The sequence below is a fragment of the Artemia sp. Qi Xiang Cuo genome, chromosome 13 (assembly GCF_049724085.1).
Source record: "Artemia sp. Qi Xiang Cuo chromosome 13, ASM4972408v1, whole genome shotgun sequence".
In the NCBI taxonomy this organism is placed as follows: Eukaryota; Metazoa; Arthropoda; class Branchiopoda; order Anostraca; family Artemiidae; genus Artemia; species Artemia sp. Qi Xiang Cuo.
The window spans coordinates 17,021,676-17,035,715 of NC_142806.1; the positions used below are offsets into that span (position 1 = coordinate 17,021,676).

The 14,040-nt window shown below is 35.4% G+C and overlaps 1 protein-coding gene across 1 annotated transcript in view; it reads left to right on the plus strand.

Annotated features, from left to right (window-relative positions):
* The first annotated feature begins 11,381 nt into the window (after window positions 1-11,381).
* LOC148945020 (uncharacterized) overlaps window positions 11,382-14,040 on the plus strand; it is an 8,621-nt gene continuing 5,962 nt past the window's right edge. The window contains exon 1 of the mRNA XM_089098925.1: window positions 11,382-12,914. Within this exon, the coding sequence (XP_088955051.1) occupies window positions 11,382-12,914 (1,533 nt within the window). The remainder of the gene's footprint in view (window positions 12,915-14,040) is intronic.

Below are 14,040 nucleotides of genomic sequence, written 5' to 3' on the forward strand. Positions count from 1 at the left end.
AGTTCTAAATATATTAGAGGAGAAACATTCAAAATGAAATAGTGTACTCTTAAATATAGTAGAAATGTAAGCACTGATTCCCACATTTAAATACGGACCGTATTTCAAATTTAAAATTATTCGAAAAATAGTTAGAATTATGAATTTATCCGTTGGGCATTGTTTGACTAAGAATATCCAGAAAACCTGAACAATTCTTAGCATCATTCCGGCAGGAACCTTAAATTAATTAAAAATTGTCAGGAATGCCAATTGGAAGAGAAAATTGAGTCCTAGAGTTTGAAAATCACCTTCCCCTTTGTATCTTTGTTTAAAAACCAATTCGATAAAAAATTACTCAAAAGTTTTTTCTTGTGTAAATCACGGTGTGGAGGGGTATACATTTCTGGGAGGCTATACTGAGTATCGTTTTTATATCTATTAATAAAAAAAAACTTTCCGAAAAAGAAGTTTTTCAAAGAGAAGTAAAGGCAATTTGAAACTTAAGACAGCAGATACAAATACCTGTTAAAATTCAAACCCAAAACGACCAGATTAAAGAATCTTAAAGAATAAATGAAACCCAAAACAAACAGAAGTTTAACAAACAATCATAGCAAAAAACATACAACACGTAATAATATAAATGAATGAATAAATCTTAAGGCAAATAATGCTTAAATTGAATATGCAAATCAAGCTTAAAACGAAAAACGAATTGTATTACAAATATTTTCTTTCGTACTTAATATTGAAAATAAACATTAAAATTACAGTAAAATTTTTAACTGGTGAGCTTTCAGCAATTAATATCATCATGCATCAAATATTCAGTTTAATTTATTAGTTCTTCCTAAAACTGTTCAAGACAAATATAGTTTCACTACAAACAATAGTTTGGATACTACTCCCTTCCTTAACTGTAAAAGCCCTAAACCCAATGCGTCATTGATGCTTCACTGAAAACGAATTATACTACAAATATTTTCTTTTCCAGTTATTACAGCATTGATAATGAAAATAAAAATAACAGTCTAATAAAATCTTGAACTGATGGATCTTTAAACAATTAATATTATTATATATCAAATATTCAATTTTATTTGGTTTACACTTTCCAAGACTTTTCACGACACATATTTTTCAGTAAAGCGCCAATGACGCAGCTTTTCTAGAGCTTTTGCGACAACAGAAGGAAATAATAAACAGACACTTGCTGGCTGGGTTATTCCCTCGTTTTAGGGTTGATTTTAACATTCAGTTTAAACTCCAGTTAGGTTAAGGTGTATCTCTTTACTTACATTGGTACCTAACGCATACTTATTTGTATTGATTGTTTTGGTTGTTTTGAGTTTGAACAGCTATTTGTATCTGCTGTCTTAAGTTTAAAATAGCCTTTACCTTTCTTTGAAAAAACTTTTTTTTTCGGAAAGTTCCTCTTCAATTAATTTTGTTCGTTTTTGATTGTAAAATGTTTCAAGTTTTCAAAAATTCCTTACTTCAAAATCAAAGTTTTTTTTCAAAGTTTAGTGTTCATCAAAGTATCAAAACTAGTATTAAAATAACAATATCAAAGTAAAAAAATGTGTTTGTGTCAACCTCGGAGCTTTTATTATCTGATCTGATCTATAATGCTGGTAGATCATTTGAATTCACTGTATATTGATCTTGATTGGCTCCAAAGTCAGGGTCACATTACATTTATTGTGAGATTACGATATAAAACTAGTCAAGCATATCAATAACGAGATTTATCGCAAAATGATATATGAGAGCTCTTTCAGCCCGATTTTCGATGTTTAAAATCCATTCCATAGAATAACCTCTTATGTTGTCTCTTAAAGGGCCTCTTTTTCTCTCTTCTTAGATCATATTCATCATAATATTCACTGTTATATCTTGCACTATGCATATTTTTCTTTGAGTTGTCATCACTGTCTCTTATACTATATTTTGAGGTATCTCTGTAGAGATAGCCCTCTTTTCCTTTTTTCTTTTTTCGATCTTCTCTTCCTTTTCCTTCATATTGAACCTTATTTTATAGGAGTTTGCTTGCGATGTATATATACTTCTCTGAGTATCATGTTTGATTTTTCTCCTCATTTCCTCCAGATTTTTCTCCTCTATCCCTGCGTCTACACTGTCTAAACATGCAGTAAGTTCATGAGAATACTCAAAATCATAATAATGTCCTTTACATATAGAACAGTCACAATAAAAGCAATTTCTAACTCAATTTGTTCATTCATGTTATCGCACTGCTAACTCTAGACTTACCGGATCAATAACATTGTCCCCTTAATTCTCAAACTAATAACAACTATAGCAAAAATCCTTCCTTATATTCACTGCGATCTTGTTCTGTTTATATTTCCGACTCCCTGATAGACCTAGAAATAGCTGTCATTGATCATGTCCCGTTAGACACTCTTATCCAGCAATGATGTAAATTTCTGTTCGGACCAATAGAAACAACAAACAAGTGGACCAACAAAGAGAACAGCAACAACATCAAATCATATACCCAACAAACAACATCAAACCAACCATCAGCAGACAGAGCCATGAAACAACACCCATAACCATCGAACAATATAATCTGAACATGATGTAAACTTCTGTCTGTATCCATTAGGCATAGAAACATCAAACAAGTTGACAAACAAACTGAATCAACATCAAACCATATAATCAACAAAGAAAGCTAGAAAGAAGCTTGGTCTTGTACCGTTAAACTCGATTATAGATGGCAGCAGAGGTTCCCCGTAGAAATTGTGACCCCCTCCCTACTTATGAACTTGGGAACAAAATAGTGTTGGCAGGTTAATAGCAATCTTTTCAACCAACTTCTTGCAATTTCAGCTTCTCACTTTAGTAACACAACTGCAACGTTAATCCAAGGGTAAATTTATTTTATTCATATACCTTGGCATTTTAACAACGGATGTGACTATAGTATGGCCCGGTTATCACGATTAAATTTATATTTTTTCCGATTACCAACGCAGCCTCATAAAGACCGGCGCTGGTTTGAAAAAAAAACAGCATATACAGTACACAGACTAGTGTATTGTACACAAACTAGTCCTTTAGATAATCCGTAGTGAAAGTTTTCTAGGGGATGAGGTCTAGCAAATTTTTACAAAGAATATGTTTCAAAGAATACATGTTTTTATAAGGATATGTTACAAAGAATATGTTTTTATAAGGTAACTATCCTTGAACAAGACTTATTCTGATATACAGAAAAGGGCCTTATAATTTCAAAACTTGTAATAATATAGAAATAGATATAGAAATTTTAGAAATAGAAATGTCCCTATGTTAAAATTAATGTTGCTGGAGCTGTTTTGTTTATTATTTGCAGATGACATAGTATTGCTTGCGAAATCGGCTCCGGATTTGCAAAAGATGTTAGAGATTTTGGATAGTTATCTGGAGAGTAAAAAATTAGTTTTAAATATGGAAAAATCAGTTATATTAGTTTTTGGAAATGATGAAAGGGAAAAGAATAAGTTTTATTTTAAAGGGAAAGAGATGAATGAAGTTAAGGATTATATTTATTTGGGATGTAAGTTCATAAGTTCAGGGAAATGGAGTGATCAGGTGCAAATAGCGAGTCGGAAGGGTCAGAAGGCTTCATGGGCATTATTGAAGAATCCCCTTAGGCATCTAGGACCGGCAGATATTAAGCTACAGAAGAGAATTTTTGAGACGAAGGTAGGCCCATCATTGAGTTACGGTGGGGACGTTTGGGGTTTTGATAAAGGGCAAAAAATAGAGAGAATTTATTTAGGACATTTCAGGAGACTTTTAGGCCTAAGCGGGAAATTTAATAATCTGGTGTTAAAGGGTGATTTAGGATTGTTTTCATTGAGAATAAAAAGATTGGTTAGAATGATAGGATACTGGGAGAAGGTGATGGGTTTACAGAATAATAGCTTAGTAAATGCAGCTTATCTGGAGGTGTTGCAGGATAGAAGGAAATGTTCATGGGCTTCCCAGGTGAAATCAATCTTAAATAGTTGTGGGTTATCAGGTGTTTGGAATGAAGGGAAGGGGATAGGGCTGAAAGTAGGAAATGTAGCAAAACTAGTAAAGGGAGTGCTTGAAGATCAGGAGATTCAGAAATGGCAGTGTGAGGTCGCAGCCTCGGTGTCCCTCGGCATTTACCGGCAATGGAAGGAGGTCTGGGGATATGATAATTATTTTAAAGCGGGTTTAAATAGTGAAGAAATTAAGTGGTATATATCAGGGATGGGTAATTTTCTAGCACTTGGAGAAAGGAGGAAATATTTAGGGAGGGTAAGGGTAAAGGAGGGTCCTTACTCATGCCCTATGTGCGGAGAAAATGGAGAGGTTCTGCTTCACTTCATGGCCCTTTGTCCCGAATTACAGGATCTAAGGAAAGATTTATTTTTTGTTAATGTGGGGACAAGTGAGTGGTTGGTTTCAGTAATGGGATCAAAAAATTATGGGACAATAAGAATGATAGCAAAGTATATAAAATTGGGTATGTCACATAGAGATAGATTTTTGTAAAAAGGGGTGGAGTGAGTCTGGAATGTATTGTTGTATGTGTGTAAGTTGTTTTCTTGTTTGTTATTTTTGTAGTCATGGCCCTTGATAGATGTAACATACATCTATCTATTTATGTTAGTTTAATGGTATCGTGTGCTTTATTATGTTTTTGTAATGTTTTGTAATTTTGCGTTGTTATTGTTATGTAGGCTACCATACTTTGCTATGAGTGTTATAATCATGTTATTATTTTGTGTGACTTTCCTTTTTTTGCCATGGCCCAAAGTGGCTTTTATTGCAATAAATATCTATCTATCTATCTATACTAGTTTAAGACCGTATAGACCGGCTTTTGTTTGAAAAAAAATAGCATACACAGTACACAGACTAGTGTATTGTACACAAACTAGTCCTTTAGGTACTCCGTAGAGAAAATTTTCTAGGAGATGTGGTCTAGCAACCTTTTAGAATGTTTTCTTTCTAAGGTAGCTATCCTTGAACAATGCAGACTTATTCTGATGCATAGAAAAGGGCCTTATAATTTCAAAACTAGTAATAATCAGACATAAGATTCACATGTAAGGAAAAGTATGATGCCATTGATAGCTCAATTATAGTAAAAGTCATGGATGATTTGTTTAAAAAAAAAACCAGATTAAGTTATTTTTATGAAAAACTTATCGCAGCATTAAGCCTCCTTGCTGGCAACACATCAGAGCAAGACCATGTTGGTTTCTTGCCTATATTTCCCCAAAGGTATTTACTCATTCATCACGTACACAATTTCCAAAATAGGACATATCTGAGTCAATGGTTAAAAGGATTTAAGCCCATTAGTGGCATGAATTCGCTGGGGATGATTAAGATGCAGCCTATTGAACATAATGAATTAATAAAAAACTAATGGTGATCTTACTTGCAGTAGGAATAGTTTCTTAAAGGTGACATACATTTCGCTATATTTTTACATGGGTTTGGAGAACAGCTTTGAAATCTTGAAAAACAAGACACTAAATATTCCAACCGTAATAATCAGTACATTCCAGAGACATGCTAGCATCGTCGAAAGTTTGTGTATTACTTCTAACAAATAAGTGTTGGGCCAGGGGTTCTTAAATATTGTCCCGTATATACCATCGGCTTCATTTTACAGAGAAAAATTACAAGACTATTGAAACACTCCTTACTTGAAATTAATGCTGATTATTTAAAACGTCAATTTTCCTTGGCTTAATATAAAATTATTGCTTCATTTGTTTTCGGAGAATTCATGTTGAATGGTGTATCAGTCACTCATACCTAATATAACAGCATCATCACTCCACCTCTCCTCCACTAGTACTCGTACATAGACCAAAACAACTTACAAAAGTTTACTGATTTTGGTATCTTTTTTTTTATTTTAAATCACAGTTTATATAATTATCCAGTATCTTTCCCTATCTCACCAATTATAAAACCCGGACCGAGGTGCGAGTGCTACAGAGAACGTTTTTGCAGATATAAACATAAGTGGCATTAGATCTTTTCACGAGTAGACAAAGAATAACCACCTACGGAACAAGTACTGAAAAAACCACTTGGCCGCCTCACTGATAAGTGGACAATAAGTGCAGAAATAAGTGGGAGGAGCTTTTTGTTCGCACCGAGAATGAAGAGCCAGAAATTGTACCGTGAGTAAAATGTGATATATTTAAAATAAAAAAATGAAGTTCCTTCTTTATAATGAAAATTCTTACACAACATAATTACAAAATAGCGGCCCCCGCTACAGGACTTGCGCCAATTGTGAGTCAGCTCTTAGAGCATAGGACAAAAACTATGTTATATAGTGTGGTAAACGTGCTTTTTTGTGAATTATTATTAAGATCAGAATTTTTTCGGCATTCAAGCATTGGAATTCAGTCATTATTGTTATCTCAGTCACCATTGTTGCCAGTTAAAGTGAAGCACTGCTGTACACCTAAATCTAAGTCCCAATAAACTATTGCTTTTCTATTCGTGTTTATTTCATTTTATATTTCTGTATCTAGTCGCACGACAGGTAATTAGCTCGTATGTCTCCAAGGAATGTTCCCAGGGATCTGATTTCTATATAACATTAGAGGTAAATGATTTTCAGATAACTCAAGGAAAAGAGGTTATATTTATATAGCTACATATTTTATTTTCTCGCTTTCAGCGGGTGGCGCAGTCAACCATTAACATTACTCCCCATTGCTGTTGTACAGGCCTCGGTGGCACAATCTTTAGCGCTATAAGCGGCGCTATCGAAGAACTTATCAGGTGTAAGTTCGCAGCCTTAAGGTACAATATTACATTCGACGTGGTCAATCATTATTACCACAATTAAAACCCACTCTAATTTTTTTATCGCTACATATGGCGCGATCGGTACACCGCTTTTAATCATTATATCACATTTGCGGCCCCAGATTTCATTACCACAATCAACACCCTGTCATAAATTTTTTACCGCTACAAATGGCACGGTCGATATATTTCAAAAGCCCAAGGGCAAGCAAGTCCTAATGACGGGATGTCATTAAATAATGGGAAGGGTAATATGTACCGTGAGTAAAATGTGATATATTTTTGGGATCATCAAATATCATAACTATACAGTCCTATGTTACATGGGTCCATAAGGATTATCAAGGGTGATATTTAGGTACTTATTGTAGCGCGGACGCTACAAATGGCACGGTTGGAAATTGGAGGAAAACATGCGAACTAGTTATGCGATAAACTTTGTAATTTAAATTTAATCATCGGAGAGATACAGAAATATAAGAAAAAATGATTAGGCCTATTGTCGCTAAGCTATTATAGGAAAACCCTTTAAAATATCTCACAGGAGATAATAGCCACCCCCAAAATAGGCTAAGTGAAAAAATAAATTTATTTTGAGTTATTCAAACGCAAAATATGTCAGAAGAATTAGGCGAACTATTAATGGCGCAAAAGTTGGTCGTGAAAAATGTAGAAATAGCAGAGTCTATTCGCAGTACAATGGACAATCAGATATTGACGAATTTAATATCCAAATGGCCCAGTTTGTAGAATTAACAAAAACAAAGCTAGAAACGTTAGTTGGCATGCTCCTATTAAGATTAAAAGGCCAGGCCTTAACCTTTCTAAAGAAAATTGAACAAACTATAGGTGATGACGCCAGCTTGCCAATAATTACGGTGGACAAATTGTTAACGGCATTTAAAGATAGATTTATCGAAACCAGTTCTAAAAATAAATTAAAGCACGGGATGTTATGCTTTGACCATTCACAAAACATAAGAGTATATCGTGATAATATACGGATTTCAGTAGAAGCAAAATACGGAAAATGTTCAAGAGAACTGTATGAAAAAGTCATACTACATACCTTTTTGCAAGGGCTACCCCCAAAACTATATAGAATGGTAATATCCAAAAATATTCAGACGTTGGATCTTGCAGTTCAGGAGGTAGAGCGATTGATCTAAGTTGATACGATGATGGCTAATCACAGTAAAGCAAAAATAAATAGCCTAGGCGAATCAAACGCAAGCCTGACCTCGATCAGGCGTCTCGAAATTTCTTTTCAAGGGATAACTCCCCAGTGCCACAAAGAAATAAAACGCAAGAACCCGCTAGTCAGAAAACAGTACGTTTTCAGCCCGTCAAAAAATTTAGTTATGAAAATAACCCAACAATAATAAGATGCTATATTTGTAATCGGCCTAGGCATATCGCCAGAGAGTGCCGTTATTTCCCCAATCGCACACCAGGAATTGCTATCGGCAGTACGCAAAATTACGGCAACCATTCGTTCGAAAGAACAAATTTTAGCGCCAGTGGTGCACTAGGCTATAGCCAGGGAAGATTGCGGCAATAAGTACCTTACAACGCGTACCAACCAAATTTGTACAATCCTCCCCCCAATAGAAAAATTAATTACAGATTTGAAAACCCAAATACTCGCCAAAGCCAATATAATGCGAGAATGGTTTATAGAAATCCCGAAAATTTGCCGGCGGGAAATACACATTTTTCAAGCTGACAGCAAATAGTTAATTGACGCAAGAAATACAAACTACCGTAATAATACACGGCGAAGGCAGCCAAATGGAAATCAATTAGATATGCCTACGGAATCTCACATGTCTGAATATCTATTGAAGGCACCGACGCATGAGATAAATCCGCAGGGAAACGTTTCAGGCCCCTAAGAAAAATAAATTGGACCCAGAGGGCACCTAGAATGTTTTATATTCAGTCTTCAGTATGCTCTTGACCGAGTAAGACCTCGTTCGTGGGTGTCGTGGCTATATCAGATGCCAGTGGCGATTTGTGAATTTTTGCTACTGCAAGTGAATCAGTTTTGACTGGTTGTGCCTAACGGTAAAGTCATTGCTGTTTTGCCGATGTTCCTGTAATTTGGATAGCTGTTTCTGTAGCAGTGAGGGGTGTTAGCCGTGCCCTTTTAACGGTGGCTGAGCGAACTGCACGTTCGGATTGGCGTGGATAAAAAATTCAATCCTTTCTGAGGTAAGCCAAGCCCAATTTTGGTTTTCTTTTTTCTTTTTGCGTGGTAGAAATGGGACGAAAAAGGAGGCGTGATAATCCCACAAATGACATGCCAAGTTTCCTAAACTTGTCGGCTAGTTCAACTTCGTCTCAAAATGTGACATTATCGAGTCTTGGTGAAAAAATTAACACGTTAATAAGTCTTGTCAAGGGCAATGGTGATAAACTGGACTCACTTGAAAATAAAATTAAGTCGCTTGGTGATCGTGTTACGCAACTAGAGGTTTCAAATTCAGACTTTCAGAAAAGAAACGTGGAAAGCGACCAGCGTATATCATCAATCGAAAATCAGAAGGATTTGCTTAAAGAACAGTACAAAATAATGACAGATGAAATTAGTAACCAAAGGTCCGCTATTAACCAGACAGTATGCCGGCTTGCAAAGATGGAGTTTGAAAAACTTCAGAGCAACATTATTGTGTGGAATGTACCAACTGATAATCAACAAAATGCTACGGAAATTTGCACGAGTATCATTACAGAAGGACTTGAGCTATCCCCGGTACCACGCCTCAAAGTGCTTCAGGTTAATAAACTAAAAAAGTTTATTAAAGTTGAGGTTGCTGATAAAGATGAGAAAATGAGACTTCTGAAGTGCGCTAAAAAGCTAAGGGGCAAGACAATTGCTGGGTTTCACGATATTTACATTAGTGATGACGCTTCTCCTGAAATCAGAAAGATGAGAAATGACCTCCTGCGTAAGAAAATTAAACTCCGTGAAATCGGTATTGAAGCCTGGGTATCGAAAAGCTTTCCACCAATGCTGAATTTTAACCGACTTAATGGTTCACTGGCGAAATACTCACATGAAGATTCTATTCCTGAATTAGATCAGTTTGCCCGCAGTAAATTGCGCAATAATGATAGTTCAGAGCGTATGCGAGGAGAAAGAAGTGGCGGACGGTTTGACGCACCTGGTGAAGTGATGGCTGATTAGTGATAACTATTGATTGTTATTGCTCTTAATTGAATTTATTTTCTCTTTTTTTTTAGTCTATTTTCTTCTCATTTTATTTTTTCCGTATTTTTTTTTCTTTATTTGCATTATTAATTATATTATTATTTATGATTTTTTTTTTTTTTTTTTTATACAGTTAAATATTATTTTAGTTATTTTACTAATAACGAAAGTGAATTGCGCAGTAAATTGTTGCAATAATGATAGTACAGAGCGTATGCGAGGAGAAAGAAGTGGCGGACGGTTTGACGCACCTGGTGATGTGATGGCTGATTAGTGATAGCTATTGATTGTTATTGCTCTTAATTGAATTTATTTTCTCTTTTTTTTAGTCTATTTTATTTTCTTTTACTTTACTTTATTTTTTCCGTATTTTTTTTTCTTTATTTGCATTATTAATTTATATTATTATTTATGATTTTTTTTCCAGTTAAATATTATTTTCGTTATTTTCCTATAAAGATTTTTTTTTCTTTTGTATTTTTGTTGTTTTTTTTTTTTTTTTTTTTTTTTTTTTTTTTTTTTACATTTTAATTTTTTTTTTTTTTTTTTTCGTGTGTTATGAAATGTGTGTTAATAAATGTGATGATTTGAAATAGCTATGATACCCACTAGTATTAGGGAATGTAATGGGCGAAACTGCGAATGCAGAAACCCAATACGTGATTTTGTTTTTGTTTCTTTGTTGTATGTGTTTTGGTGAAAATTACCAATGCCCGTTAACTGCGACCGGAATTTGGTTCGATAATATAGTTCTATTTTGGAAAAGAATATTGACATTATTTATGAATGACCAGATGGTTTGGAGTAAATTGGAATTTGTTTTTTTTTTTATTTGTTTTCTTTTTTAACCGAATGCCGTGGACATTTTATATGCTTTATTGGTTACCTCTTTCGCACGCAAGGTTTCTTGTAAGAATTGGTTAGAATGAATGAATCACCTCCAGGTACACCTGATTTTAAGGAGTTGGAAAGTAAAAAAGTAAGTTTTGAAAGATATAATGAAATTTTGAGTGAGAACGTTGATCCTGGTGGATGCTGTCGGCTGGCATGTGAGGATTCAAGGTATGTGTTTTTGAGTGATGTCCCTTCGGAGAGCCTGGGGGATGAGAAGCAGATCAGTATTTTCCATATAAATTGCCAAGGGTTGAATTCCAGCTTTGATTTTATTAATGATATATCTAGTCTCTCTGTATTTCAGGTAATAGGCCTTACGGAAACCTGGCTTAACAAGCATAATTCTGAATTGCTGCGGATTCCTGGATACTCTTTTTTCACCAAAAATCGGGAGCTTCGTCAACATGGGGGATTGGCAGCGTATGTTCGCTCGGATATTAAGGTAACGGTAAAAAGTGATATGTCGGTTTATAAAGAAATGGTATTTGAGTCGTTTGTGTTACAGTTTAAGATTGATAAATTACAATTTTTTTTTATTGTTTCATACCGCCCTCCTTCGAGTGCGTTTGATGAATTTTTGGACCTCCTTGATCAGCAGCTAGAGAAGATTCCAGTGGAGACCCCTTGTTTTTTGATGGGTGATTTAAACGTTGACCTAATTGATCCTGGTCAAAAGACTAATCTTCTATTAGATATGATGATTTCTTATGGCCTGATTCCGTCAATTAATGTAAGTACTCGAGTAACTGCGTCAACTGCGAAGTGCCTTGATAACATTTTTACAAATGTACCGTTTTCTAATCCGTGTGTCCTGGTTAGTGATACCTCGGACCACTTTGGTGTTTTTGGCTCATATTCAACATCGACGCAGACTTCTCCTTCGGTAAATGGCAGGTTTAATAAGATTACACAAGTACTGGATCCTAGTGCCCTCCGTGATTGTAAAAACAAAATAATGGATGTTAATTGGGATGAAGAGCTAGCTCTACCTGATCATGCTGATGTGAAGTTTGTGAAATTCTATAATAAACTGCATAATCTGCTGATTAGTTGCACTAAAGAGGTACGGAAAAGAGCTCGCAGAGAAATGCCTAAGAAGCCGTGGGTGACAAAAGGATTGCTCAGATCAATAAATCGAAGGGATTTGCTGTTTAAAAAGAAAATGTTACAACCTAGTGATGTTAATGAAAAGATATACAAAAACTACAGAAATGCATTAAATAGACTTTTGCGAAAAGCAAAGGAAGCTCATTATAAGAAAAAGTTTGGTGATGCAGCTGGAAACCCCAATAAAACATGGCGGATAATTAAACAGCTCATAAATCCTCCCCACACAGTCGCCCCGGATCAGATTATTGGTCGAGTAGGTGCAGAATTAAGTGACCCGTCTGATATAGCCCAAGAATTTGTTGACCACTTCGCTACAGTTGGACATAATGTGGCTGAGGGAGTAAGAATAGTGGATGGCGACCGCCCTTTCCAACATTACCTTGGAAATAGCGAAACAGAATTTTCAGTTTACCTGAAACCGGTGACCGAGAGTGAAGTAAAAGAAATAATTTTCGACATGAAAAATAGTGCAGCTGGTAGTGACATTTTGTCTCTAGGGATAATTAAATATCTGTGGCCAGCTATATCTCATGTATTAGTTAACCTAATAAATCTTTGTTTTAAACAGGGAGTATTTCCATCTTGTTTCAAGTTGGCACGAATTACACCGGTTCATAAGGGGGGTGATCACAGTGAGGTCAGTAACTATCGCCCGATTTCCGTTTTACCGGTCATGTCAAGACTTGTGGAAAAGTGCTTTTCCCGGAGGTTGTACCATTATTTAGAGTGCCATTCAATACTAACATCCACCCAGTTTGGATTCAGAAATGGACGCACGACCGAACAAGCTGTGGCTTATCTCTGTGGTGTTGTGAACACTGCCCTGGACCTTGGTTTTAAAGTGTCTACCATCTTTTTGGACATTATAAAAGCTTTCGACACTGTAGACCATGGTATATTGCTTGAAAAATGTGAATTTTATGGGATTAGAGGGCCTGCTCTTGATTTCCTACGTAGTTTTTTGTCTAATAGGCAGCAGTATGTGCGAATAAATGGATCTAATTCTTCCGTTGTAGATATGAAATGTGGTGTGCCACAAGGGTCCGTTCTTGGCCCCTTGCTATTTTTGATATTTGTAAATGATCTTGTACTGTCCCTGAAGGATGCGAAAACTAAAATGAGCGACATGTTTCACAGTGACAGTGACGTTACAGTACCTCTATTTGCCGATGATACTTCATTGATTTGCATTGCAAAAACAGAACGCCTTTTAGTTGAATTAATGACACAGTGTTTAGATCAAGTGTCTAGCTGGCTAAGAGTTAATAAAATAAAAGTAAACCCATCAAAGAGCAGTTTTGTAATATTTTCGCGTACATCTAATTACTACCCATGGATCCAAGAAGTGAGTTACCTGGAAGGTAAAGTTAAGCGTGATCAGTGTGTTAGATATTTGGGTATTATGCTAGATGAAACACTATCTTTTAGGAAACATGTTGAAAAGGTGTCAGGAATCCTGTGCCGTAATCTGGGAATACTGCGTAAATTGAAACATGTATTACCCCCTTCTGTTCTTCGCACTTTGTATTTTTCTATTATACATCCACATATATTGTATTGCTCATCTATTTGGCTGAGTACGTTTCCATCAATTACTAATCGAGTTCGAGTGATCCAAAATAACGGAATCCGTGTGTTGACTGGTAAATCAAATCTTGTATCCGTTAGAGCTACCTATATTGATGTAAAAGTATTACCTGCTGCAGGCCTTAGAGATTTTTATAGCCTTCAATTTATGTTCAAATATAATAATGAATTATTACCGTCTTGCTTTTCAGGAATGCTAAAAGCTAGATCTTCGATTCATGATCATGAAACTCGCCAAAGGGAAAATTTACATGCCCCGCTCGTGGTGTCTGCCAGGTCGACATTCTCGCCTATTTATAGGGGATTAAAGTTGTGGAATGGGGTTAATAAAGAGTTAAGAGAAATAGGGGATCTGAAGGAATTTAAAAATAAAATAAAAGGAATGTTATATGAGAAATATGATTTTTAAATTTTTTTTTTTT